The sequence below is a fragment of the Phascolarctos cinereus genome, unplaced genomic scaffold (assembly GCF_003287225.1).
Source record: "Phascolarctos cinereus isolate Bilbo 61053 unplaced genomic scaffold, phaCin_HiC Scaffold_7;HRSCAF=346, whole genome shotgun sequence".
Classification (NCBI taxonomy): Eukaryota; Metazoa; Chordata; class Mammalia; order Diprotodontia; family Phascolarctidae; genus Phascolarctos; species Phascolarctos cinereus.
Window position 1 is genome coordinate 73,198,386 of NW_027556180.1, and position 25,980 is coordinate 73,224,365.

Sequence of the window (25,980 nt, forward strand, 5' to 3'; positions counted from 1 at the left end):
CAAGTTCCTCCAAAAATTCAATCCCCTGCTCACAGTCTTTGTTTCAATGAATTTAGAGGCAAAAGAATCATCCTTCTCCATCGCATCCCATCATCATTCTCAACAATTTCAAAATCCATGTTGATGACCATTCTAAAACCCCAACCAAATAGTCATTTCCTTGACCTCCACTCTGCTGACCTCATCATTTCCGGGAGAGCAATTTGCCTTCAAGATACCTACTATCTATGGACTGTTCAACTGTATCACTTTAGATTCTAAAGTCTGATCAATCTCCTATGAAAAGAACTTCTTTCCTGGTTTTCCTTCTATTTGTTCAAACCTTCTCAGTGTCCTTGCTGGATCCTCATCCAGGTCACACCCTCTAACCATGGGTGTTTCACGGGATCTATCCTTGGCCAGCTTCTCTTCTATCCTCCCCAACCCCTCCCACTTTCCAAAACCTTATACTCCTCACTGTGATCCAGTGACAATAGCCTCTTCACTGTTCCTTGAATAAGATAATCCATCTTCATATTCAGAGCATTTTTACTGACTATCCCCCATGCTGGAATGCTCTCCCTCCTCATTTTCACCTCTATCTCCTGGCTTCCTGCAAGTCACAGATAAAGTCCCACTTTCTACAGGAAGCCTTTCCCAATCTCCCTTAATTCTAATGTTGATTATTACAACTCATTTGCATGATGTCTCCTTTATTAGACCGTGAATTCCTTGAGAACAAAGGTTATCTTTTATGTTTCTTTTTATCCACAGCACTTAGCACAGTGCCTGGCACATAGTAGGCGCACGCTTATTGACTTATCATCCATTCTCTCATCCATACCATGACCTACAATCCTTTGACCTCACCCCATTCTCCCAGCCTCAATCATCAAGCTCCTTCTCACTTCCCTTGCTTCTCTAACACACTTGACTTCTTGGTCATCTATATGGACATCCATAGTGTCCATGCAATCATATTACTATCTTCAGTTTCCTCCTTTCTCAACTTTCACAACGTCTATAACCTTCTGCTTGCAAAATGAAAATAATAATATATTGGCCTTGTAAGCCATTGCCGTATATGCAGGAAGTAAATCATGCCAATGGTATCATATTAGAACCACAAAGAACCACAGAATATGGGGGCGCTGATTTAACTGATCAGATAAATGTTGACATATAAAGTTATGAAGCCATATAAATTGCATATACTACAAATTTAACAGCATATGACCCTTTTGTACTACAGCTCAACAATCCTCACTTCATCTACTCTCCATGAAATTCCAGACAGCTATGGCAAACATTTTCTACTTTTCCACAAAGTGCATTGCCTCATTCTTAGCAGATGACCTCTCCTATTTTACTGTACGACATGATGTTCTTTGAGACAAGACATGTTTCACCTAAGGCTGCTTTTTGTTAATTAAGAACTTAGCTGCTCCAAATGATCTTCATATGGCAAAGAACAATGTTCTTTGAAGTTTGGATTCGGTCAAAAGACTGCACTCAAGGACCTAGAGGGCCACATGTGGCCTCACAGCCACAGGTTCCCCACCCCTGAAGGGCCTTTTTCTATTAATCAGATATTTTTCTTTAGCCATCAATCTCTGTTCCTGTAATTACCAAAGAATTTCAGAATTAAAATGACACTCAAAGGCCATCTTGTCCAATTCACACCTGAAAAAGACTCCCCTATGCAAACAAGACCATTTTGTTAATATTAGTTTAAATTGAAAATGCACTTTAAAAAAAAAGTGTAACAGGCTCATAGTCTCTGGTGCAATTCTTTTTTATAGTGAAATGTTCATATTTGTTCAGTTAATAATAAAGACAATTTAAGAAAAGAAATAAAAAATAATTTTCTCAATAATATCAATTAGTTGTTATCTAGTCTTTGCCTACAGTTCTCCAGTGAGTGAGATGCCACTGCCTCTGAAAGTAACCTTTTTAACTATTGGTGAACTGATTAGGAAGTTTTGCATTTATGCCAAGCCTAAATCTGTCTCTTTACAACTTCCCCCCATTGCTCTTCCTCCTGTCCTATGACCAAGCAGAAAAGAGTCATTCCTCTTCCAAATGACTGACCTTCAAAAATCTCACCTAAGGTTTCTTTTTGTTGGTTAAGAATCTTTAGTTCCTCCAATTCATCTTCATATGGCATGAAGTTGGCATATTTCACCATCCTGACCACCCTCCCCAGGACTCTCTCCAGATTATCAATGTCCTGCCTAAAATATGACTTCCTTTATTGAATTCAATCCAATTTAACAAGCCTCCCCCATGTGCATAGCACCATGATAGGTACTAATGATACAAACACAATATAGTCAGTCTTAGTTTTTAAGATATATATTCTACTGGAGATTCCACTATGTCCACATGTTGTGATTACAAAGTAAATACAAAGTCATTTCAACTGTACTAATAGCTAGGGGATCTGGAAAGGCCTCATGAAGAAGGTTGGACCTGAGCTACGCTTATAAGAAAACTAGGGCTTCTTTGAGTTAGAAATGAAAATTCACATAAGATAGGAGACCACTTTGACCATTATGACTATAATGGAGAGCTCAAGAAGGAGAATTGTAAAAAGTATGACTGGAAAGGCAGATCATTCAGACTGTAGAGGGACTACATACACCAAGGACCTGAGGATTCTTTATTTTTTCCTAGAGGCAACAGAGAGCCCATTCAAAAAATTTTAATAAGTAGGGGTTATATATATGTTTTTAAAATGTTAATCTGATTACTACGTGGATGAGAATTGGGAGAAGGGAGAAAATGTAAGGAAGGAGATCAATTGGGAGGCTAATACAGTAGTCTAGGCAAGAGATGATGAAGACCTGAAAGAGGGTGAAGGCTGTGTGAGTGGAAAAAAAAGAAGAGATTTAAAAAACAATGAGGGAGACTCCACAAGATCTGTCAACTAATCAGTTACGGCAAGTATAAGACTGAGGAGTCAGGGTAACTCTAAGACTGTGAATCTAGGTGACTGGAAGGTTGATGATGTTTTCAAAAGAAATGGGTAAATATAGAGGAGGGATGCATCTGGGGAAAAGGAGTTCTACTTAGGACATGTAGAGCTTGAGATCCTTAAAGGATATCCAGGCAGAACGCCCAGCAAGCAGTTAGTGACACAGGCCTGCAATTCCAGAGACAGATAGTATGGCTTAATATATGGATTTGGGAGTCATCTACATAGAAATAACTGAACCCCTATCTCAGATAGAGCTAATAGGGCTCATGGCCCTTTAAGAAAAAGTGATTAAGAGGCTTAATACCCTTGGACAGACCCAAATAACATACAGCCCAAGCCCACTTTGGCAGGCTGCAAGCAGCCTGTGGGCCACATGTTTTACAGGCCTGATTTAGACGCATTTAGGGAAAATAATTAATACACTTGTTTTAAATTACTGAACTGGTCGAAAATTGGTTAAGTTAAATTACTGGCTATTGTGTCATTAGTGGATCATTCCAACCCCCTCGTTAGATAGATGAGGTGAAGGCAGTCCAGAAAAATGAAATCATAGGGCTTTGGAAGTAGAGCAAAGACTTACATTTAAGATGAAGTCAATGCAGAATGTCAGTCTAAGTACAAATTGGTATAAATTTTAAGTATATGAGGAAACACACAAGTTTATGAGAAAAGTATATATCTATAACAAAAAAGATATAATTCTTTTGTGTTTTCAACTAAATTCTTTAAAGCATTTAGTAGAATTTCTGTGTATAACTAATTTGCTAAATGCCACAAAGTGAATTAACAGTGATTCAATCAACAATGACAAGCCTTAAATTAGAACTAGAGGATTGGAGCTGGAAAAAAAATAAGCTATGGAGTCTCAATCTTTGGAGATTTCTATGGGACTAGAAAACCCTCTGTTTTGGTTGGTAAATGCATTTCCCTGCCTGAAAGCATACAATCTCTAATCTTAGCCTTTCCTTAGCCCTATTAAGCTATCATTTTAAAAAAAAATCAACTTATGTTCAACAACCTTTCCCAAAACAGCACACAAAATATACTTCAATTTTGTTATCTACATGTTGATCACCTATTATATGGGATGTGCCCTGAAAATCTTTAATTCCCTTTTGGTTTTTTCCTTCTACTACCACACTAAACTTCTGCACTCAAGCAAAGCAAACTAATTTCAATATTAGCCTAAATCAGTCTTATTTGAAGAATTCAGATGCAATACAATCACATAAGGCATTCCATAGCCAAACAAAAACTGTACCATAACATGAATAATCCAGCTGATTGCATTGAGTTGGAACTGGATGGGGGATAGATCCTGCATCCTGGGCTTCTGGGTAATCTACAAAGATTGCTTCAAGGAATAGGGTTTTCAGGGGGTTGGGTGATTTGTTTAGGCAAAACTGCCTAGGAAGGCAAGAAAAACAATATTTCATTTCTTCTTGGGGAATAAATATTTAAAAAAAAAAACACCTTCCTTCTTCCCTTTTTGCCACACACTAGATTTTAGGATATACCCAAAGACACTGAGCATTCTACCTGTGTCTGTCCCTCTTTTAAGCAGACTGCAGACTACAGCCTTACACTTTCCAACTCCTGGCAAACGGAGGAGGAAAGCAATTCATTCGTTAATGACAGTAGGGGCCCAGAAGAAGGTAGGAGAATAACGTTAAGACCTACAACAGGCCTTGAAAAGTTAGCTCCCAACCTAAGGCTCCAGTCTTCAAGTTTCTCTCTTGCCTCCCCCCCCCCATTCCAATCTGTCGCTAAGGCCTATAGATTTTGCCTTCTTAATATCTCTCACATGCATCCTCTTCTGTCTTCAGTCACTGCCAACACCTTGGTATAAGCCCTCATCACCTCACACCTCAATTACTGCAGTTGTCAACTACTGTGGTCTCCTAACCGCAAGACTGTCCTCACTCCAGTTCATCCTCCACCCAGTTCTCAAAATTATCTCCCTATAATCATTAAACTCCAGCGTCTCCTATCACCTCCAGGATCAAATATAAAATTCTCTCCATACCTTGCGCTCTTCCCCAACCTTTCCTGTAGTCTTATATCATTTACCACCTCCCCACCTCCACCCCCCAGCACATCTAGTGACACTGGCTTTGATGTTTCTCCAACAAGACACTCCATCTCCAGTCTCCAGGAATTTTCACAGGCTGTACCCTGTGCCAGGAACGCCCTCCCTCCTTATTTCTGCCTCTGGCATTCTTTAGGTCCCAGCTAAAATCTCACTTTTTTTTTACAAGGGTGCCTTTCCAGATGCCTCTGAATTCCAGCACCTTCCCTCGGTTGGTTATCTCCAATTTCACCTGTCACTATCTTCCCAGTCCATTGTAGTGTCTCCCCCAAGAGCCCGACAACAGGGATTGTCCTTTTCTTTGGATCCCCAAACACATACAGTAGGCGCTTAATGGATGTTTTCTTGGCTGACTTTCCCCTTTGCCCCAGGATCAGAGGAGACTGCAGACTAGAGCTCGCCCAACACTCGCCTAAGGGAGCAGGAAAGGGAAGTGTTGGTTGGTGACTGGAGAAGGGGAAGGGGGTGACCAGAGAGGAGGTGGGGGATCACCTCCACCCGCCCCGCCCCCATTACTGAGGAGGCACAGAGACATGACGCCACAGGCAGCAAGATGGGTCACGGAAGTGAGGGGTTTGACCCCGATTCCTGGGGGAAGGGGGAGGCCCCGGCCCCTCCCTCCGACGCACGAAGGATACGCTCCAAATAGTAGGCGCCCTCCGCGGCCACGGCCTCCGCGGTCTCCCCGGCCGCCATGAAGCCTGCCCTCGCCGCCACCTCCAAGGGCCTCGGACCCGACAGCGTTCGCTTCATGGCTGCCAGCCTGGCTCCGGCTCAGTTGCCCGCCTCCACCCCGGTGCGCACGGTCACTCCGAGCCCGCACCCCCCCCTCACCCCAGCTCCCACCGCCGTTCCCAGTAGCAACCCCGCCGAGCCGCTGGGCCCGCGGGCCCTCCCCCAGGGGTCGGCTCTGCTCTCGCGAGAGGCGGGGTGCCACGCGTGCCGACTGACTGCTCTGGGCCCAGGCGAGGGCAGGATTCTGCATTGGGCTTGGTAGGGAAGAAAGCGCCTGAGAATTTGAATGGGAGTGCCCCGCCCCCGCCCCACTCCTCCATCCTCAGTCCCCACGTGGCCCATGCACAGGCGCCTTCCAATGGCTTCCTGCGTTGCCTGGACAACCGTCTGGTTACCTAGTGACGGGAGGAGCGTGGGGGCGGGGCTTAAAGAGTTCCGCCCCTGGGATGGCATGGAAAGGGGAGCTCTGGGCAGAGTGAGGCACTCACTTCCTTCCCCACTCTGCTCCGGTACTCGCACCTTGCCTTTCCTCCCTCCACCCGCACACCCCCCACCTTGGCTTTATTCCGTTCTTCCTTGCCCCTTTGCATACACACACACATACATACACACACGCACCACTTTATTTCATCTGCTTTTTTTCTTGCCTCTTTCACCTTGTTCTGCAACTTTCTTTTTAAATTCTCCTATGGGAATTTGTTTTGCTGGGCTATGCATCTGTGTGTTGAGGGCTTAATTTTTCAGGGTGTGTGTGTGTGTATGTGTGTACAACACCACTCCCAAAACCCATTGGCATGGGACTCTCCTTCTTGGTCATTCACCTGGTAAACAACAGGCCTGGTGTTTGAAATTAGTTCTCCTGATAGCAAGGCCAGCATTCTTTCCACTCCACCCTACTGCTTCTCACATAATAAAAGTGAAAAGTCCTGCATCCTTCATAAACTGACCAACGTTAATTTCACTTAACAAGGATTCTTTAATTGCCTTCTCTATGCCAAGATCTGTGCTGGATTCTGGGAATACATAATAAAATGTTTTCTGCCTTTGAGAAGTTTGCATGCAATCAGGGGAAACAACATCCACACATACATGTAAGTGCAAAGTGAGGGCAGGGAAAGTACTAGTAGCTAGGGAATCAGGAGAGAAGATTGCACTTGAAATGAACTTTGAAGGAAAATAGGGATCCTAAAGAGGAAAAGTGGAGTACATTTCAGGAATGAAGTAGATTCTGTGCAAAGGCTCAAGAGGAGATGGAAGTGGGCTTTTGAAGCAAAGTATTAAATTTTCAGTGTGAGCATTTATACTTCAGAACTTCAGAAATCTATAAACACTACAAATGAGGGCTTGTTTTATTGTTTTGTTGATTATCTACACTTAAAAACGGGATTCAGAAAGTATTCCTAATGCAGATTAAACTTGTGTGTTGTGTTCTTTTGGAAAGCCAATTGTTAAACATTTACCTGCAAAGCATGGTAGTATAAGCAATAGGAAGTAGACCTGTTTGTGTGCAGTGCGGAAAGCATGAATAAATAATACAATAAACAGTAATCCTTGAAAGGTAGGGCAGGCACTATCATTTGAAGAGCTTCAGATGCCAGAGGAGTTTGTATTTTACCCAAGGAGTAATAGGAAATCACTGGAGCTTCTGGAGCAAGGGAGCTCCATGATCAGCCTTGTGATTTAGTAATCTCAATTTGGCAGCTGAGCCAAGGATGAGTTGACAAGACCAAAAACAAAAAAAAAGAAGATGCAGAGACCAATTATCATTTAGTCATATCCAACTCTTCATGAATCCATTTTGGATTTTCTTGGCAAAGATACTGTAGTGGTTTACCATTTCCTTCTCCAGCTTACTTTAGCAATGAGGAAACTGAAGCAAATAAGGTTAAGTGACTTGCCCAGGATAACATAGCTAGTGAGTGTCTGTGGCCAGAGTGGCCAGATTTGGACTGAGAAAGATGAGTCTTCCTGGCTCCAGGCCCAGCGTTCTATCCAGTGAGCCACCTAGCTGCCCTTAGAGACTGGCTGAAGATTATTGAAATAGTCCAAGTGAGAGGTGATGAAGGTGTGAACAAGAGTTGTGGCAATGGGTAGAAAGGGTATGGTTGTGAAAGATGTCAAAGCAAAATTGACAAGACTTGACAACTAGATGTATCTGGGGTCAGAGAAAATGAAGAAACCAAGGATGGCCAAAATTATGAAACTGGGTGATTAGAAAAATGGCGTGCCCTCAACAGAATTCTGTTCATGGTTCAAAATTATTTGTGATGACTATATGGTTTTATAAATGTGTGTATTTGGATATGGGCTTATCTGTGTGAAGAATTTTTTCTGCATAAAAAGAGCCAAGGGAACTTGTCTAAACTTTTTTCCCCATATTTTGAATTTCTGATTTTGTTAATAGAGTCCTTTTGTAGGTATAATTTTATTAAATAGGAACTGAAAAGCTGGTTAAGAAATGACATCTGAATTGCAAGCCGTCTTGGGGAGGGAGGCAGGAAGGGAAGGCGAGGAAATTTAAAACTCAAAAGCTTATGGAAGTGAATGTTGAAAACTAAAAATAAATTAATTAATTAAAAAAAAAAAAGAAGTGACATCTGAGATTAGGATTTGTATTTCTGGACCAGAGCTAAAAATTTAAGAAATAAAGGCTATTGGCCAGAGGTGTAGTACACTAATCAAGGACCAATGCAAATGCATTTGGCTGACATTTTGCAAATCTAATCAACTGGAAAAGGAAGAGGGAGAAGGAAACCTAGTATGGCAAGTAGCTACAATATAGGAAGGAAAATAGTCTAGAAATGTCCATTCACAGAAGGCAAAATCAAGAAGAGAGCCAGTATAGCCTCATTTATATCACCTATGTGTACATATATGTATATCTGTTTGTATATTTATATGTATAGATATATCTATAGTTATATAGAGATATACCCACACACGCACATAAAAGTGCACGTGAGATCCAAAGGATGAAGATAAAGGGAAATTCTTTAAAGAACTTGATAGGACCTTCCTAATTAAATCAACATATACTTTGATAACTGATGATTTCCATACACAGGAGTATGAGTAACAAATGAGGTGACCTGTAAATCAAAATGCAAGGAAGGAAATTTGACCTCAGGTTTAATTGAGATATGGGAGAATAGTACAGTAGACTTTTGACATGATTCTGAAAGGCTATGCTTTATTCAAAAGGAATGAGAAACCGTTTAATATCATTGTAGAAAAAGATATCCAGGAATCCAGACGGAAATATGTGGCAGTTAGAAATCACTTGCACAGAAAGAGGAAATAGATAAGGAGGCTGGGAATGAGATCAAAAGCCTGAAATGAAGGCATGATATAATAGTAAAGGGGCACTTCAATTATCCTGGCATAGCACCTTCTCTACTCAAAGCAGGATGACTAATGATTTCTTGACTTGGCTTAATGTTGGTTTTCTTCTTTGAAAAGTGTAGGAAACAAAGAAAAGGATTTTTTTTTATTTTAACCAATATGGAGAGGCTTATTGCTGACCTGAAAATAATGGGAATTTTTGTGGGAAAGAAACCCTTTAGTCTCTAAATTTAGGGTAGAGAAGGAAAGAAAAGCCAGTCATAGACAGATGTGCATAACAGGTCTGAGAAGAACATTTTTTATTTTATTTATTTATTGCTTTTAGGCAATTGGGGTTAAGTGACTTGCCCAGGGTCACACAGCTAGTAAATGTCAAGTGGTTGGTCTGAGGCCAGATTTGAACTCAGGTCCTCCTGACTTCAGGGCCAGTGCTCTATCCACTGTGCCACCTAGCTGCCCCAGAAGAACATATTTTAAAGAGATAAGTAAAAAGAAAAGCAAAGTCTTATGAAATAAAATTTTATAGGAGTCCAGGAAAAATGGGAAAATCTCAAGAATTGAATCTAAAGATTCAAAGAAAAAATTCCAGCGAAGGCATAAAGATAGTTGTCAAAACAAAACAAAACCTGCAAAGGGACAGACTGATGACTAATATCTGTATTTTCTTCATTTACAATTATTGTTGCTAACGTGAACATAGTGTCATGGGGTAGAGAAATGCAACCCCTTATGAATACTAGAGCCCAGGTCCCATGATAACCCTGTAGTCAAATTTCCATTTAGATACCACATAGGTTCAATTTCTAGTCACCATTTCTGCCCCCAACATTGATGATAGATTCATAGAGTAAGAGATAGAAAGGACCTCCAAGACCGTTTGCTCCAACCTCTCATTTTACTTGAGTAAACTAAATCCAAGAGAGGTTAGGTGACTTCCTAGGTTACACAGGTAGGATTTGAACCCCAGTCTTCTAACTCTAAAGCCAGTACATTTTCCACTATACCATACTGCTGATTATGATCCAGCTTTGAGCTCCAGCATATTCAGAAGATGGCCCTGAATTTGAATGACCACCAAAAAGCAGATATGTTGACACGAACTCATCAAGGGCAGCTAGGCAGCTAGACAATCGCTTAGTATCTCCCAGCTTCTCTTGGGTATCAATTAACATATGTGTGTTTATGTACACATACTCTGTTAAAGAAAGGAAGTATGCAATACACTTTGTTTTTAAAAAGTGTTGTCTTTGGTGCTTTTTGATTCTTAAACCATGGTTATTTCCCAAAAATGCCTCCCACTTTCCTGCTACCCCCCAGCACCGTAGAATCCTCCCTTATAACAATAGAGTGACACAAAATCAAGTATAGTCCATTTTAGAAAGAGTTACATTGCAATGGTTAAAATAACACTTATAAAGCTGGCATTTAAACTCAGCTATCTAGAAAACAAAACAATACCAAGTAACTAGATAAATCATTCATTCTCCTCCCCAGTCCTCAAGAACACCAGCAGCCCGTTTCCCAAAGGTTCAGTAATGTCTGTTGGGTTACGTCCCTTTTGGTAACTTTTAAGAGGAAAAGCTACCCAGGTAGTTACTTCATAGCTTAGTTGTCATTTCTGCAGGTTCTACTGAAGCAGAAACATGAAACCTATCCAGCCTAGCTTTTTGGGAAGCCACTGTTTTGCCATATCACCTTAGAGATCTTAGCTTATTTTCTTTTGTATGCCTTCTGATAGACTGTATGGTAAATTATTTTTTAAATGAACAATTGAAAAAAATTTCATTAGCATGTTTTTGAAGGGAGAGAATTTTTTGTTCATCGTATATTGTTGTTCCCATGCTATTTTTTATTTTGACTGAAATACATTATAAAAGCATTATTGGAAGAAAGGGGGGGAAATGATTGTATAAGATCGCAGTAGTGCTTCTTTTGAGTTAAAATGAGTCCCCAGTGAGGATTCCCTACTTGTTTTAAAATATTTTTCACTTTCTTGAATCAAAAGAGAAGAGTCATCTTTTGAATTTGTATGAAGGAAGAGAGAACTTGCTAGCTTCCTTTGAGCATAATCTTAAAAGAGCTTGGTAAAACTACATGGAAAACCAATGAAGATGATGAAAATTAAGTAACAGGCTCAAAGGGTAGCAGATATTACCAACCAGTTTAAATGAACCATTTTTATATTAATAAAGTTTTTTTTTTTTAATGCAAAGTAGAGAGGAATCCAGCAGAGGATTCGCTGTTGCCATCTGTAATTCCAAAAAAGGAAATACATCTCCTGATGGAAGGATATAGTAAATCAGCAACCAGCTACTACTTGCTTGAAATTTCAAGTGTCCAGAGAATCATGAGATAGTATAGCTGAGTTAATCTAGTCCAACAATTTCACATATGAACAAACCACAGCCTAGGAGGATAAATGACTTGCCCAAAGTAACATGGTTTAGGAATGTGGATCAAACCATCAATGTTCATGTGGAACATTGTATGCATAATAGAGCTAAGTCTGCATTTGGAGTCAGGAAAGCCTGAGTTCAAATCTTGCCTCTGACACAACCTCTTTGGGCCTCAGCTTCCCCATATATGAACTGAAGAGGCTGAACCAGATGACCCCTGTGGTACCTGCCACCTCCAGACCTATGATCCTAGGCATGTGAAAGTTTTTGGAAACTTTAATATAGTATATAAATGGCAATTATTATATTTATAAACATATGTATCAAAATAACCAGCTTTAGTTACTAAAGGCAGTAGAAATATTGACAGGTTTTATAGGGAATCCATATTGTTTTCTTGGACCTTTGAGATGTATTATTATGAAGGGATTCCTAAGCATGTAAAATATCAAGAAACTTCTGTTATTTGTTGCCTTGAATAATGGGGTAGCCATTTAGGGGAGGTAATCTGTTTGACACATGGTATGTTAAACACCTTCTTAGTGGCCTGTGTCATGCCTCTTTATAAATAATAATAATTTTAAGTTATACTAGCTGTGTGACCCTGGGCAAGTCACTTAACCCCAATTGCCTAAAAAATAAAAAAAATAATAATTATAAGTTATAAAAAATCCACATGTTCATAAAGTATGGATATATGGTATGCATATGTCATAAGCCATTTTCAAAGAACTGTGTATTTACAAAAAAAAAAAATTAGACCAGACCTGCCCAGGAGCTACAAAGGTATCCTCTCTGTACTTAGGTATGGTGATTTATAATCTTGCACTTTGCTATTTAATGATAATTCAACGTCATACCCATCCCACATAGAATATTGAATCCAGAACTTTGCACACATTGGGGAATTAATACATTTTAAGTGTATGATATATGCGTTACTTTAAGATACATTACTAGATGAATGAATTAATTTGCAAATGAACAGGCTGCTTGCCCCAATTTTTGCTATTTAATTTCACTGATAAAGTCTCCCAGAAGAATGTAAAATCCTTGAGCACACAGAGAGTTTCATTTTAGTCTTTTTATCTTTAGTGCCCAGCATAATGCCAGGCACTTGGTAGGTGATCAATAAATGCTTGTCAAATTGAGTTGAATTTCAGTAGTCTTACCATGTGAAAAAGGTGTAATTTCTAAGAATAAAAAGAATGCAGGGAAACTAGTTATTTCATTTAAAAATAATAGTCCAAGTTGGTATTTTGTCTTTTTCTTACTAGGAATTCAATTAATCAAGCAGTTGAACAAGATCTGTTGAGCACTTACTCAGTTGGGAAAAGAATGTAGGTGTAGTTGGGGATATGAAGCTTACTTTGATATATAAAATCTAAAATATTTTTTAGTTGTTTGGTGAGGTCAATAAGCTGAAGCTCAGGATATAAGAAGGCAAGGGAAACATTGGTTTGTAATATTAAGTTCACAACAATACTCCTACTTTGAAAATGAAGTATATTTTTGTTTTATTTAGTCAAAAGACCATAATACAATCTGAATGAAAAAAGCACTTATTAAGTGTTTACTGTGTGGGAGAGAAGAGGTATTAGACTGACTACCAAACTGAAGGTCTCCAGAGCTGTTGTGCTGACCAGATTACTGTGTTCATGCCTGTGAAACCTGGACAATATTTTCATTATAGGAAACTGAATTGCTTCCATTTGAATTGTCTTGGGAGGATTCTGAAGATCCGAAAGGTTAAGATACCAGACACTGAGGTCCTTTCTCAAATTAAACTGCCAAGCATTCAAACTCTGCTTCAGAGAGCACAACTCCGTTGGGCTGGCCATGTTGTTCCAATGTGAAATATATACTTGCCAAAAAGACTAATTTATGGAGAAGTCACACACAGGGCAAGTGTTCACATGGTGGTCAGAAGAAGCAACACAAGGACACTCTCAAGGTCTCTCTTAATTGGGAGACATGGGAGACACTGGCATAGGACCACTCACCATGGTATGCCCACATCAGAGAAGGTGCTGTGCTCTATGAGCAAAGAAAAATTGAAATAGCTCAAAAGAAATTCAAAATGCACAAATTTAGAGGATCCACCCCCTGTGGTGGAACATTCTGAGCTCCTATTGGTCTGATCAGCCACAGTCAGACACACTGAAACTTGACTCTAGCCTCATGATGTCATTTTGGTCTTTTTTGAGAATGAAGGACAACAATCACCACTGTGGTCCAACCATGAAGGCTGCAAATAAAAAGGCAAGACGGTCACTGCTTTCTAGGGGCTCACATTTTAATTGAGGAAGACAATTGGAGAGTTCAGCCACAGAACAGATGGAAAGACCTGGTTGCCCTTAAGATTCAGTGGATGGGCAGAAGGCAAGACCCCAGTGGTCCTTCACCTTGCTGGAAGGATTATACTTGGTGATTCCCAGGAGTGACTATGTCCACATTGCCGTTTCAAGGAGAATGCGCTGGAGATGCAGAACACACAAACTTTGAGAAGGGGGAAATTTGGACTAAGGTTCACAAGCGATAGGGATGAAGGAGTTTTCTTCCCTATTGTGGAACTGAGGAAGGAAGGAAGGAAGGAAGGAAGGAAGGAAGGAAGGAAGGAAGGAAGGAAGGAAGGAAGGAAGGAAGGAGGAAGGAAGGAAGGAAGGAAGGAAGGAAACATTTATTAAGCATCTACCATATGCCAAGAGCTTTACAATATGTTCCCTTGATCCTTGAAACAACAATGGGAGGTAGATGCTATTATCCTCATTTTTCAGATGAGGAAACTAAGGTTAAGTGACTTGACCAAGATTACACAACTAAGAAGTGTGAGTCCAAATTTGAACTCAACTGTTCCTGGAAGATGGTCTCCCCATTTCTTCCCACCTAGGCAGCCAGGTGGCACAATGGATAGACTCCAGGTGGGAGGGAATGAGGAGACCATCTTCCAATCAGGATGGGGCAGGAAAAGGAAACATTGCCAGAAAGGTGGTCAGGAGGTTTTCCCCTTGCACCATATTCTGAGTTAACTTTTTAAAAAATCACTAGTTTTTAAATTTAAATTAACTTCTGTGTGTTCTCATGAATAAAAGGATCGCACATATGAAGCTAAAAGGGACCTCAGAGATCATTTGAGGGAGGTTGGAGAGAGGTTGGCCTCATTTGACAGATGGGGAAACTGAGGCTCAGTGAGATAAAATTGCACAAGGTCACATAGATATTATATATCACTGGGACACGTTGATTACAGAGGACAGCGTGCACCAAAGGTAGTGGTGTTGGAGAGCATGCAATGTAGAAAGGGGGTAGCTCTGCAAGCAGTTGGGAAACAAGACATGAGCTCACTCTAGACCACCATTTATTTGGTAGCTTCCCATTTCAACAAATTACTCTTGCTAACTGCAGTTTCTTTGCAGCTGAAGCACTGAAAGTCCTGCCAGTGCTCTTTAAGTTGTGTGCCCTGGGATAAAGCCATATTGCCACATATTGTCTAGTTATAGCTTTTGCCTATATATATTAAACAAATACATACATATATATATATATTATATATATATATATATATATAGCTATTGCCTATATATATTAAACAAAGAAAAAATTACAAACTGTATAACCCAGGCCTCAGTTGAGAGTGTTTATAATACTCACCCTCACCTTATTTAAAAATGACCAATTTTCACCTTCCCTTTCCATCCTCAGGAAATGGTGTCTTTGCCAAAATAAGGTCATAATTAGTTTAGGATAATGAAGCAAAGCTAAATGCCCAATTAAATTTCTATTTCTTCTGTGTTATCACTATTAGAAGCACTAAGAAAGTTATATCTGATATGCTTATGAATTTTATACTTTATAAGTGATTTAAAGTCTAATTAGCTTATTAAATAAATACAATCATTGCCCCTAGTAGATAAATTTCCTGCTCTAAAATTCCCCTAAACTTAGTGTTTCCCAAACTCCTTCTCTGGTGCTTTTTCTTAAACATGTCTACACAGTTCCCAAGACATACCAGGAATACAAAATTGTGATGTTACCAAGGAGAAGGAAACATGGTAAATTAAGTCACTATCAGATTAGACTTTCTTCATTGGGATGTAAGAGTGAACTTAAAGCCTTATCAGGCTTTACCAGCCATATAAGCATATGAAAAACCAAGAATGTGCTCAGCCAAGTAGATCACAGGTCTAGAGCTAAATGGGACCGCAGAGGCCATCTACTCAGTGAGTCAATCAATAAACATTTATTAAATACCTCCTATGTGTTGGATACTGTTCTAAGTGCAAAGACGAGCAGTGTCTGGTAGATATGGATCCAAAAGAGAGGCAAGGCATCAGGAAGAGATATCATGTGCAGGGAAACATCGTCTGTCCAAGACTGGCAGAAAGAAGGCCTGGTGGCCGCTGCCAATGGCATTCCTAGAAGACATCAGCATCCTTAGTGTTAAAGGCTTGAATTGCCCTTCCGTGCATGTGTGTGTCCCAGCCTCACAAGTGGCAGATACCTTATCCAATGTGTTCCATTCACACATGTTCCCTACATGTATGTAATTTTTGCCATAAAAAGTGCTTATATTTGTTAGAGAGTATATTCCTGGTTTAAGGGGTGGGGAAGATTGGGTTTCTATTTTTCTCACCATACCATGTTATTATATACCTTTGTTTAGAAATGTATCCTCTGTCTATTCACGGTAAACACATTTGTAGTGACTCATGAGCTATGGTTTTAGCATACGTGAATTCAAAAGAGAATTGTTACTATAAGATAGGTGTCCTCTGGGGTTCCATACCCTGTAATTTGGGAAGGGGCTAGGGTGTTCCCAGATACTATATGTAAAATGAAAGGGTTGGTCTAGGTTTTTTTATAGATCTTTTCTCACTCTAAAATTTGGTGACTCTTTGGATCCCTCTAGCCAACGTTTATTTTACTAGGGAAAGGGGAAACTATCCTACAGCTGTCATCATTTCTCCTTTCTGTCATTTTAATTGGATCCTAATAATGTACCTTCTCTGCTTCTAGGATTTTTCTACTTTCCATTTTACTGACTTCTGCAGAGCAAATACCCCAGGTCATCTTCTTCCCAAGAAAATGAGAATATTGGGAATTCAGAAACACAAATTTATAGGATATTAGGACCATTGATAAGAATGTACCTAAAACATATCAAATGTTCTTCAGTCTATGGGCAATGTTACTTGACATAAATTTCTACTTATTCTCAAGGAGAAGAGCAGTATTAATATGGAGAATAGTTCATCTTACATAAAGGGATTTTGTATTCCTCATGATGAGAAAATATGCTATTTGTCTCCCAGTCTTCTCTTCTTTTAAGTTAAATGTCCTGAAGAATCAAATGGCATAGTAGATGGGATCCAGAACTTGGAGGCAGGAAGCCACCAATTCACATCCTTCCTTTGACACTTACTGGATGAGTGATCGTATATGAAAGTTGCTTACATTCTTAGCTTCTCCAGCATCCTTCTAACACTGTATTTTACCTGGGCTGTGACCTGCAAGGAAATCACACGTCATTGATGTAAACAAATCAAGTTACTGTAAGCTTTTCTTTGAGACATTTGGAGTCCTAGAAAGAGTGCTAGATTTGGAGTCAGCGGATTTGGATTCAAATCCCAGATAACTGTGTGACCTTTATTTAGCAAATCATTAAACAACACTGGACCTATGTTTCATCATTTGTAAAAAGAGGGACTGGGAAAAATGGCCTCAAGGTCCCTTCTAGCTCTCAGCCTATGATCCTATGATGCCTTGGTGTTCTAGCACATTTACTTATGTGTTCATTCTCTCTCAATTCAGTGGAATAATTATATTTTTTTCTTCTGCATAAGTTTTACATGGTAGCATGTTGTCCATAAACCACAATAGATTTGACTCTTTAAAAGCATGGAAGCATGGTTAACAAGATATGTATAAATTTTATTCAACTAAGGCTTGTGAGTTTACATTTAGAGAGGAGATATCTGATGACAGTGGAAAGGTTTTAAAAAAAAGGAAGGGGAAGAGTTAAAAAAAAAGAAAAAGGGAAGAGTGGACAAAGAGTAAGACTTAAGTATGTTGTGTTTGTATACAAGGGAATAGGAAATCTTTTAAGCGATACCAGAGTTCATTTTCTCCCTGTTTCAATAATAAAATACCTGTGGGGAAAAGAATGCTACTGTCCTTTTAAGATACACTTGCATAAACAAGGCATCGCAAAAGTCGCAAAATATGCATTAAGCAGCTTTAATGGCTGAAAACAACACTAAGACTTTGGGGACACCCTGTATTATAGTTTAAGTTATTCAGACTTAAAACTGCACTGAGATTATGAGGACACCATTTCCAATAGAAATGCAATGATACCTGAGAACATGATCCAATATTTAACATAAAAAATTTATATCTGTTAAGGGGTTCCCTCAACTTGTCTTAGATACCCTAGAATAACTAAAGTTCATGGCCTTGAACTTGTTCCCATTCTTGATCGCGTTTTGATTTTTCATATTGAAGAGGCAGAGGGGACTCCTATTCAGGCATAGTTTGGACTAGTTGGCCTTTGATATCTTTAACTCTGTTATTATATGATTTTATGATTTTCAAAGGCATGGAGCCCAACTTAAAATAACACGGAAGATAATATTTGAACTTGTTTTTTTCTTAGTGGTATAGAGAGAAGACAGAGTGTCAGGTTTGAAGTCTGAAAGGTCTATATTCAAATTTTTCCCGAAATACTTAATAGTTGTGGGACCTTGGCCAAGTCACTCAACCTTTCTGTGTCTCAGTTTCCTCATCTGTAAAATGAGGATAATAATAGTACCTACCACATGGAGTTGTTGTAAGAGATGAGATGAAATACTATGTAAAAGCACTCTGCAAACCTTAAAGCAATATATAAATGTTCCTATCATCATCATCCATTATCATTATTATTATTCCTTGTCCCCATTAGATTGCAAGTTCTTGGTAGGAAGGACTGTGTCCTGTTTCATCTCTAGCATCTAGCAAAGTGACTTGCACATAGTAGGCCCTTAAGAAATGTTGCAATGACATAATTAGATAAATTTATTCAATGTGTTGATAATGAGTTATTTCATTACCTAAAGCATTATTGGAAATATTTAATGTTGTTTACATGAGTATTAACATTCATTTTCTCATAATAGTACTAGTCCATAGACATTTTCCTGAGTATGGCTTTCCAACCACTTATTGATTAACTAAGTCATATGATTTTGCACCACATTGAATAATAGAAACTCTATTGATTCCTTTCCATTGATTTTTAAAGTAGCAAGTAAATAATAACAAAACATGGTTGTCCTAAATTGCTTTTTTTCAGTTGGTTAATGTCTTGTTGCCTGGGTCTTTATTTTTTCCAACTACCTACTATTTGTACCTGACCTCTACTCTTATCCTTCTGTTTTTGCTTCCCTGTACTCTTTTCTTCTTCTATTGTTTTCTTTTCTGTTTGTAATTTTCTTTTTTCTTTTATTTTTCTCATTAATTTTATTGTTTTAGAACAGATCCCTCTGCTCTCCAACAAGCTATTACTTGTAGCATAGATGAAGAAGAGAAGTGAGGGAAATATCAGGATGCATAGCCACCATTTCTGACAGTGCTTGCAATATTCCATACCCATAGAACCCCAACTCAATGGAGAGGGAAAGGAGGTACATTTTCTCCGGGACAAATCTTGATCATGATAATTATATAGTGTTTTAATTCATTTATCGCCCTTTGCATTTGCATGGTTACAGTCGTGTTGTCTTCTTGATCTGCTTCTTTCCTCTGCATTATCCATTTCATATACCTTCCCATGTTTCTCTGAGTTCTTTGGAGCTGAGAGGTTTTTTTTTTCCATATTCACATTTCATTACATTCATATGCCACAATTTATTTAATCATTCTCCATTCAATAAGCACTTGATTTCGATTTTTTGCTACCACAAAAAATGCTGCTATGGCATCTCTGGGACCTTTTCTTTATGTCTTTGACCTCCTTGGGGTACATGCCTGGCAGTGGGATCTCTTAGTTTTTCGTTAGTATAAAGGCAACATTTTTAAATATCTGTGTTTAAAGTTCTTTATGTGATGCCTCGAGCTCTTTAGAAAAAAAAACGTTTAATATAGAGTCATAACTAGCAAAAATTTATCTGGGGCAAACAGCATGAAGGAGAGGAAGGGAATAATCATTTATTTAGCACCTCTATGTGCTAAGTGCTTTACAAATATTAACTCATTTGATCCTCAGAAGATGCTGTCACTATTTCCATCTTACAGTTAAGGAAACTGAGGTTAAGTGATTTGCCCAGGGTCACACAGCTAATAAGTCTCTGAACTCAGGTCTTCCTGATTCCAGGACAATTGTTTTATCCACTGCCTGACGTAGCTCCTCAGCGTGAAAGGTGTCCTCAACTCTACTTTCTAAAAACAACTTCCCGGGAAGGAGAGGATGGAGCAAAGTGAGACCTACGATCTCAGAGAATAAGGCCCTACAGGAGGAAAGACCCCAGACCAACATCCCATGGTGAGGGGAAGGCAGAGAGGATGCTTTTGTGAGACTCCTGCTAGGGAAGCCACTGAGATGGGCCAGACAGGAGTATATCTAGGGTGTGGCTGGGGTAGTTTCTTATTGTAAGTAATTGCTCATGCTATCTGGGTGCTAAATTCAGTTGTGTATCAGTGTTCTCTAAAGTAAAGCACTCATGAGCAAAGTCTTCATGAGCAAAGTCTTCATTGCCCTCCACTAGTTACAGTTCTACTGATATGTCAATGTCAAAACACAGATGATACTTCAAACCTTCAAAATGACTTCAAGCCTTATGAAAGGCTAGTTGAAGGGGAAGCTATATAGTGCAGTGGATAGAGTGTTGGGCCTGGAGTCAGGAAGACTCATCTTCCTGAATTCAAATCTGGTCTCAGACAATTACTAACTGTGTGACCTTGGGTAAGTCACTTTACCCTGTTTGCCTCAGTTCCTCATCAGCAAAATGAGCTCGAGAAAGAAGTGGCAAACCACTCTAGTATCTTAGCCAATAGAACCCCCAATGGGGTTATGAAAAGCTGGACACAACTGAAAACGACTCAGCAATAACGATGTGGTAGAAAAAAAGTGCTTGATTCAGAGGTAGATAATCGGGGTTTAAATCCTAGCTCAGCCATTTATTCCCAGTAAGACTTTAGCAAGTCACTTAAGTACCCCACTCCTCTTTTTCCTCATGGGAAAATGACTAGATGAGCCCTTTTCTCCCTCTCGGGCTCTACATCCATATAAGATTTTATAATCTAAATGAGAAATAAGGGGAAAATGCGTTTAAAGATGGAGTGAATTAGAAGTTTAGCACAATGGCTATCCAGGCTGAGGACACAGTGGCTGGTGGCCTTCAACAGCCTCTGACTTCCCCTGAGGTATGTTCACCCTAGGTTCCTTGCTCTGCAGTTGCCTGTCTCTACCAATTATCCATCCCTACCTCAGATTTCTGAGGAAAAACTCTATTTTGGGCTTCGGTCTAAGCGGTCCTCCACAACAGAGAAGGAAGATTTTTTTTAAAGGTACCCAGAATATAAATTAGAATCAGGCATGGAATACACAGTTTTATTCCCACCCAGAAAGGGGAATGCTAAGCAATAAAGAATCACAGAATAATTATAATCAGTTGAAATCAAGTATGCAAGTTTCCTTAAGACATCTGCAACAAGGATAATCAAGTATTTCACCTCTGCTTATGGCAGCTCTGTGCAATGCCAAGCAGGCTTTTCATTTTGGTGGTTTCTCTCTGTGGGTGATTCTTTTCCTCTCCACTCAAACCCTACACTTCCTAGCCCAAGGAATAATGGAATTCCTTCCTGAAAGCCCACAGGTGGAGCAACAAGATGGTAGGATATTCAAGCTGGAAAGGTTTTGAGAAATTAGTCCATTCTCCTCATCGCATATGTGAGGAAACTCAAGTCCAGAGGAGTTCTAAGTGAGTCACCCAAGGATGTACATATAGTCAGTGGCAGAGCTTAGACCTGTAAGAGATGAACTCTCAGAAGTGAAGCCTCCTCAAAGGTCAATAGTTCTTGTTAACAGTTCTTGATTATTGCTTTCAAAATCCTACCCTGCTCAGACCCTGTTTTTAAGCACATAACAGAAAGAATAAGCCCTGCCCCCAACCTGAACTGTTTGCCCCTGAGAAGCTTCCCACCTTCTCTGGTCTCTGGGATGAGGGGGAAGGGGGTTGGGGAGGGGAGATTGCAGTGGATTTCGGTTTCCTAGGAATTACCTAACTCATGGGAATTCGGCCCTAAACCCCTTCCTGATCACCACACCACTGCTACATCAGCATTAGGTTTACTAAATAAGGACATGTATGTTTGGATTGGCTATATCCTGTTTCCTCGTTCTTTGTCTTTGAATTTTCCAGCCTAGAATGTAAGCCCGCCTCCCAGCCAATGGGAGTAAGGGATACTGGTGCGTGGAGGTTTGTTTGCATTAGGATATATAATCTCATTTTGCTTTCTGTGCCTTGCCTTTCTCCTCCTGGAAGTGTACGGGGGAGCAGACGCCACTTCTCGCAAGATTGTAATAAAAAGTAACCTTTGCTTCCACCTTGAGAAGTCTTTGAGTTTAATTGATTTAGAGTTGCTGTCCCACACAGACTTAAAGCCAGGTTTCCTAACCTGCAGTTCAATAGTACTTCTAGTACATGACTTTGCTTCTTTTAGAGTAGACATGCATGAGAAATTGTAGAGAGGGAGGAACAAAAGTATATATGTATATAATATATATTACATTATGTATATATACATATACATAATATTATATATATACACATATATACATATATATATATATATATATATATATATACACATACACACACATACACACACACATATAAAATCTGTGGAAAAGATACTTCTGCATATAATAGACCTATAAGCCAATGTATTGGAGACTGATTTCACTATCTTACAGAGTCTTATTTTGTCCCTATATTTTTCTTCCTCAAAAAAAATACCTCCTTTCACTTACTGTTTTGTCTTTCTCGTAGCTCTGCCACTGACTGTGTGACATCTAGCAAGCTATTTATCCTTTCTGGCTCTCAGGATTCAAGTTAGAATTCAGGGATTCTTAACCTGGGGTCTGTGACTTTTTTTTTTTTTACGCATTGATAACTATTTCAATCTCATTCCTTTTGGAATTCTATCTACATATTTTAAAATGTTATTCTGAAAAGGGATCTGGCTTCTCTACGCTGCCAAAGGGCTACAAGACAAGTAAAAAGCTAAGAATCTCTGAGCTAGATTATCTCTAAGATTCTAGGATTAGATATAATAGTTGTGGTTGCAATTTAAAACTGAAATATTTAAATGCTAATTTATTCAATTCTTGGGATGTGGGGAGCTGAGAAGAATGTGAGTTTCTAGACAAGTGATACCTTTGGAATCCAGAACTCCTGCAGTGATAACTCCTACTCAACTGTAACTTATTGTCTTTGGAATTTGTTGTACCTGAAATGTCATGAGGTTAAGTGACTTGCCTGTGGACAAACAGATAGCATATTCCAGAGGCAAGACTTCAGCCCAGATCTCCCAGACTTGACAGCCAGCCCTCCATCCACTACACTAGATTGCATCATATACATGCTTTAGACACCCCCCCCAAAATGAATTAAACCCTGAAGTCCTTATATAAAGTACCTCCATTTACCAGTGTATATGCAAGTGTAATTAGGACTTGCCTTGCCATAAAAGATGCTGAGCAGAGAGAGGAAGCCCAGTTAGAATATTTTGAGCTGATGATAAGACATTCAGTCCACTCACACCCACCCATTCAATCCCTTCTGGGCTGCCCAGCAGTTATAGGACATCTCTGCAACTCCCCTCATGTCTTGTAAATCTAGGCTAAGTACCCCTGGGTAATCCTGCCTAGTCTCTCCTCTCTTTGTTACCAAAGATGCTCCCAGCTGAAAACCCTACCAGTAAATGTCACTTTAATTGCCATCACTGCAGGAGTCAGATGGCTTTGCTGGCAGATAGAAATAACAGTGACATTACCTCCATCCCCAAAGTGGTTATTATTTAGTGTCCTGGGAACATAGGTGAGAGAAAAGAGCAGCACTGAGAGAGGTCTTCAGAAAGGACCGCATTGCAACAGCAGCCTATCCTGGCACCTAAAGAAACATGTCTATCATCACACCTAAAGAAATAGTCATTGGGACAGGACAAGCCAAGGTAACTCATAGGCTGTTGACCCTTTCTTTGCCGATTAAAAGATTCATGGTGACATTACAAACTCGTTGAAGCTCTTTCATCCATAATCCAATGAGGGACTCCCTCAGTTAAAATAATCCCTGTAAACAATAGAAATTTATTTTGCTCATTTTAAGTAATGGTTGAAACCCAGGCCATCAGATTGTTATCGATGCTGAGATTATCAATGTCTTTCTATTTCCTGACTGGGTAGGAGACTAGACAGAGGCGTGTGAGCTGCCAGGAAAACTCCATTTGCTTAATAGCTCCAAGGAGTGGTATCTCATCCAAAGTAGCAGAGACGTGGGAATGATGGCTGCAGAGAGGGGGAGACTATTTACTGTTGACTCTTGGTAACTCTTAAGGGAGGCCTAGGCCTGGGGTGGGAAACCTGGGTCCTCAAGTGTGACCCTTTGACTGAATCCCAACTTAACAGAACAAATCCCCTTAATAAAAGGATTTGTTCTGTAAACCTTGGACTCCGTGGAAAGGCCACACCCAAGGACCTAGAAGGCCACGTGACCTGGAAGCTACAGGTTCCCCACCCTTAGACTAGTACCTATGGTTTTATTTGCCGCCCTTTGACACTTAGAGTGGAACTTGCAAAATATAGTGCCAAACGCCCACGCTAGGCTTTCCTGATTCCCCCAGCCCCACCTGAGTGCTCTCCCCGCCCCAATTGTGTTTATGTTATATATATGAATATATTGTCTCCCCTGATAGAAAGTAAGCTTCTTAAGTGTAGTAACTGCTTCATGATTGTCTTTGTATTTCCAGAGCCCTGGCACCTCTTAAATATTTAATACACGCTTGTTAATTGATTAATTGATTGACTAACAAAAGCTAGTTACCAGTTGAGGGATGAAATCTGATCATATCCACCCTAGAAACCTCTCCTAAAAATACCTTTTGTAGAAAGAGAATGGAAGGGGAAGTCGATACTTTATTTTACTTATCTTCTTGATGAACAGGGCCCATTGGAACAGATGGTCCAAGAAAAGGAATATGTGAGTTGTGTATTTATAAAAACCAAAAGCTTGGCCTGAAAAAAAGTTACAGCAAATGGACTTGTTTTCCTTCTTTATGGAGGTGGAGGGCTATGGGTGTGGAATATTGTGGCTAGCATGTACTGTTAGACTCCGTTGCTGTACTGATTACTATTGTTGAATTGTTTTTGTTTCCATTTTGTTTTGAGAGGGTTTTTTTTAATCTTTTATCTTAAGGAATGGCTCATTGGATATGGGAAGGAAGAAAGACATATTCAGAAATTAAATGAATATAAAAAAATAATTTTTTTTAAAGAAGTGCTGAGACTTTGAGATTTGAACCAGCAAGTTATTGTTAGGTATCCCTTGCTTTATGGAATCAATGCATCTAGCTATAAAGCTAACTGTAAACTGAATTTCAGTAAATTGAATTTTATTTATTAAACAATTTTCACCTTCAAATCATAGCCATGTTCCCATCAGAAAAAAAAAAAAGAATTAAAATTTTTGGACATATAAACAGTTTCCAACGTGAAAAGGTTAGAACAATTTAACAAAGCAAGATTGTTTTATTATTGACTTTATTGCTTACAAAGTATTTAAAAGTCCTAATTTTTCTACTTAAGTGGCTATGACTAGTTCACTGACTTCAAGGCCTTATTTTGTGATACCCCACAGGTATCCACAATTACCTCGGGGGTATAGAAACTTTTTCCAAAATTTCCAAAGCAAAATTAATTTTAATTCACTTGAATTTTAAAAAATAAGGATGCTTTATTTTTGCTTTATTCACTTTTGGGTGAATGAGGAAAGTCTGCTTAAACAAACTAAACAACTGCACGGGTTGAACTTTTCAAGGGCAAAAATATTTTTTTTTTTTCCTTAAAAAAAATTTGTCAGTAGATCTGCTAAAATACTCACTGCTCTGTTGTTCTCATGTGAACACAGACCACTGCTATTACTTAGGTTGGAGAACACATTTAATAATTTTTATAGAGTATAAATAATAAATCAACTACTCAAATCATCATTAATCGAAAAGGACCAGCACAAAATAAATCGGCAACATGTCAGGACCACATCCACTCCATTTCAAGCGGACACAATTTTTCCTTTGGACACACCATTCAGTTTTGTGTTGTGAAATGGCCCCTTTGCTCCAAAGCAGAGCTTCCTTACTTCCTGAATCATCTCTGCTGCCATCTTTATTTTGGTGGTTTGATATTTTTCTTCATCTTTAAT

General features: G+C 39.3%; 1 protein-coding gene and 1 long non-coding RNA gene across 2 annotated transcripts in view; both read right to left on the reverse strand.

Moving 5' to 3' along the window:
- Window positions 1–5,903, reverse strand: part of SPAG16 (sperm associated antigen 16) — a 1,202,663-nt gene extending 1,196,760 nt beyond the window's left edge. Inside the window, exon 1 of the mRNA XM_078147281.1 lies at window positions 5,687–5,903. Within this exon, the coding sequence (XP_078003407.1) occupies window positions 5,687–5,801 (115 nt within the window). The 5' untranslated portion in view covers window positions 5,802–5,903. The remainder of the gene's footprint in view (window positions 1–5,686) is intronic.
- Window positions 5,904–15,746: 9,843 nt separating this feature from the next.
- LOC144454788 (uncharacterized) overlaps window positions 15,747–25,980 on the reverse strand; it is a 49,082-nt gene continuing 38,848 nt past the window's right edge. The window contains exon 2 of the long non-coding RNA XR_013483332.1: window positions 15,747–17,028. This is a non-coding gene — a long non-coding RNA (uncharacterized LOC144454788). The remainder of the gene's footprint in view (window positions 17,029–25,980) is intronic.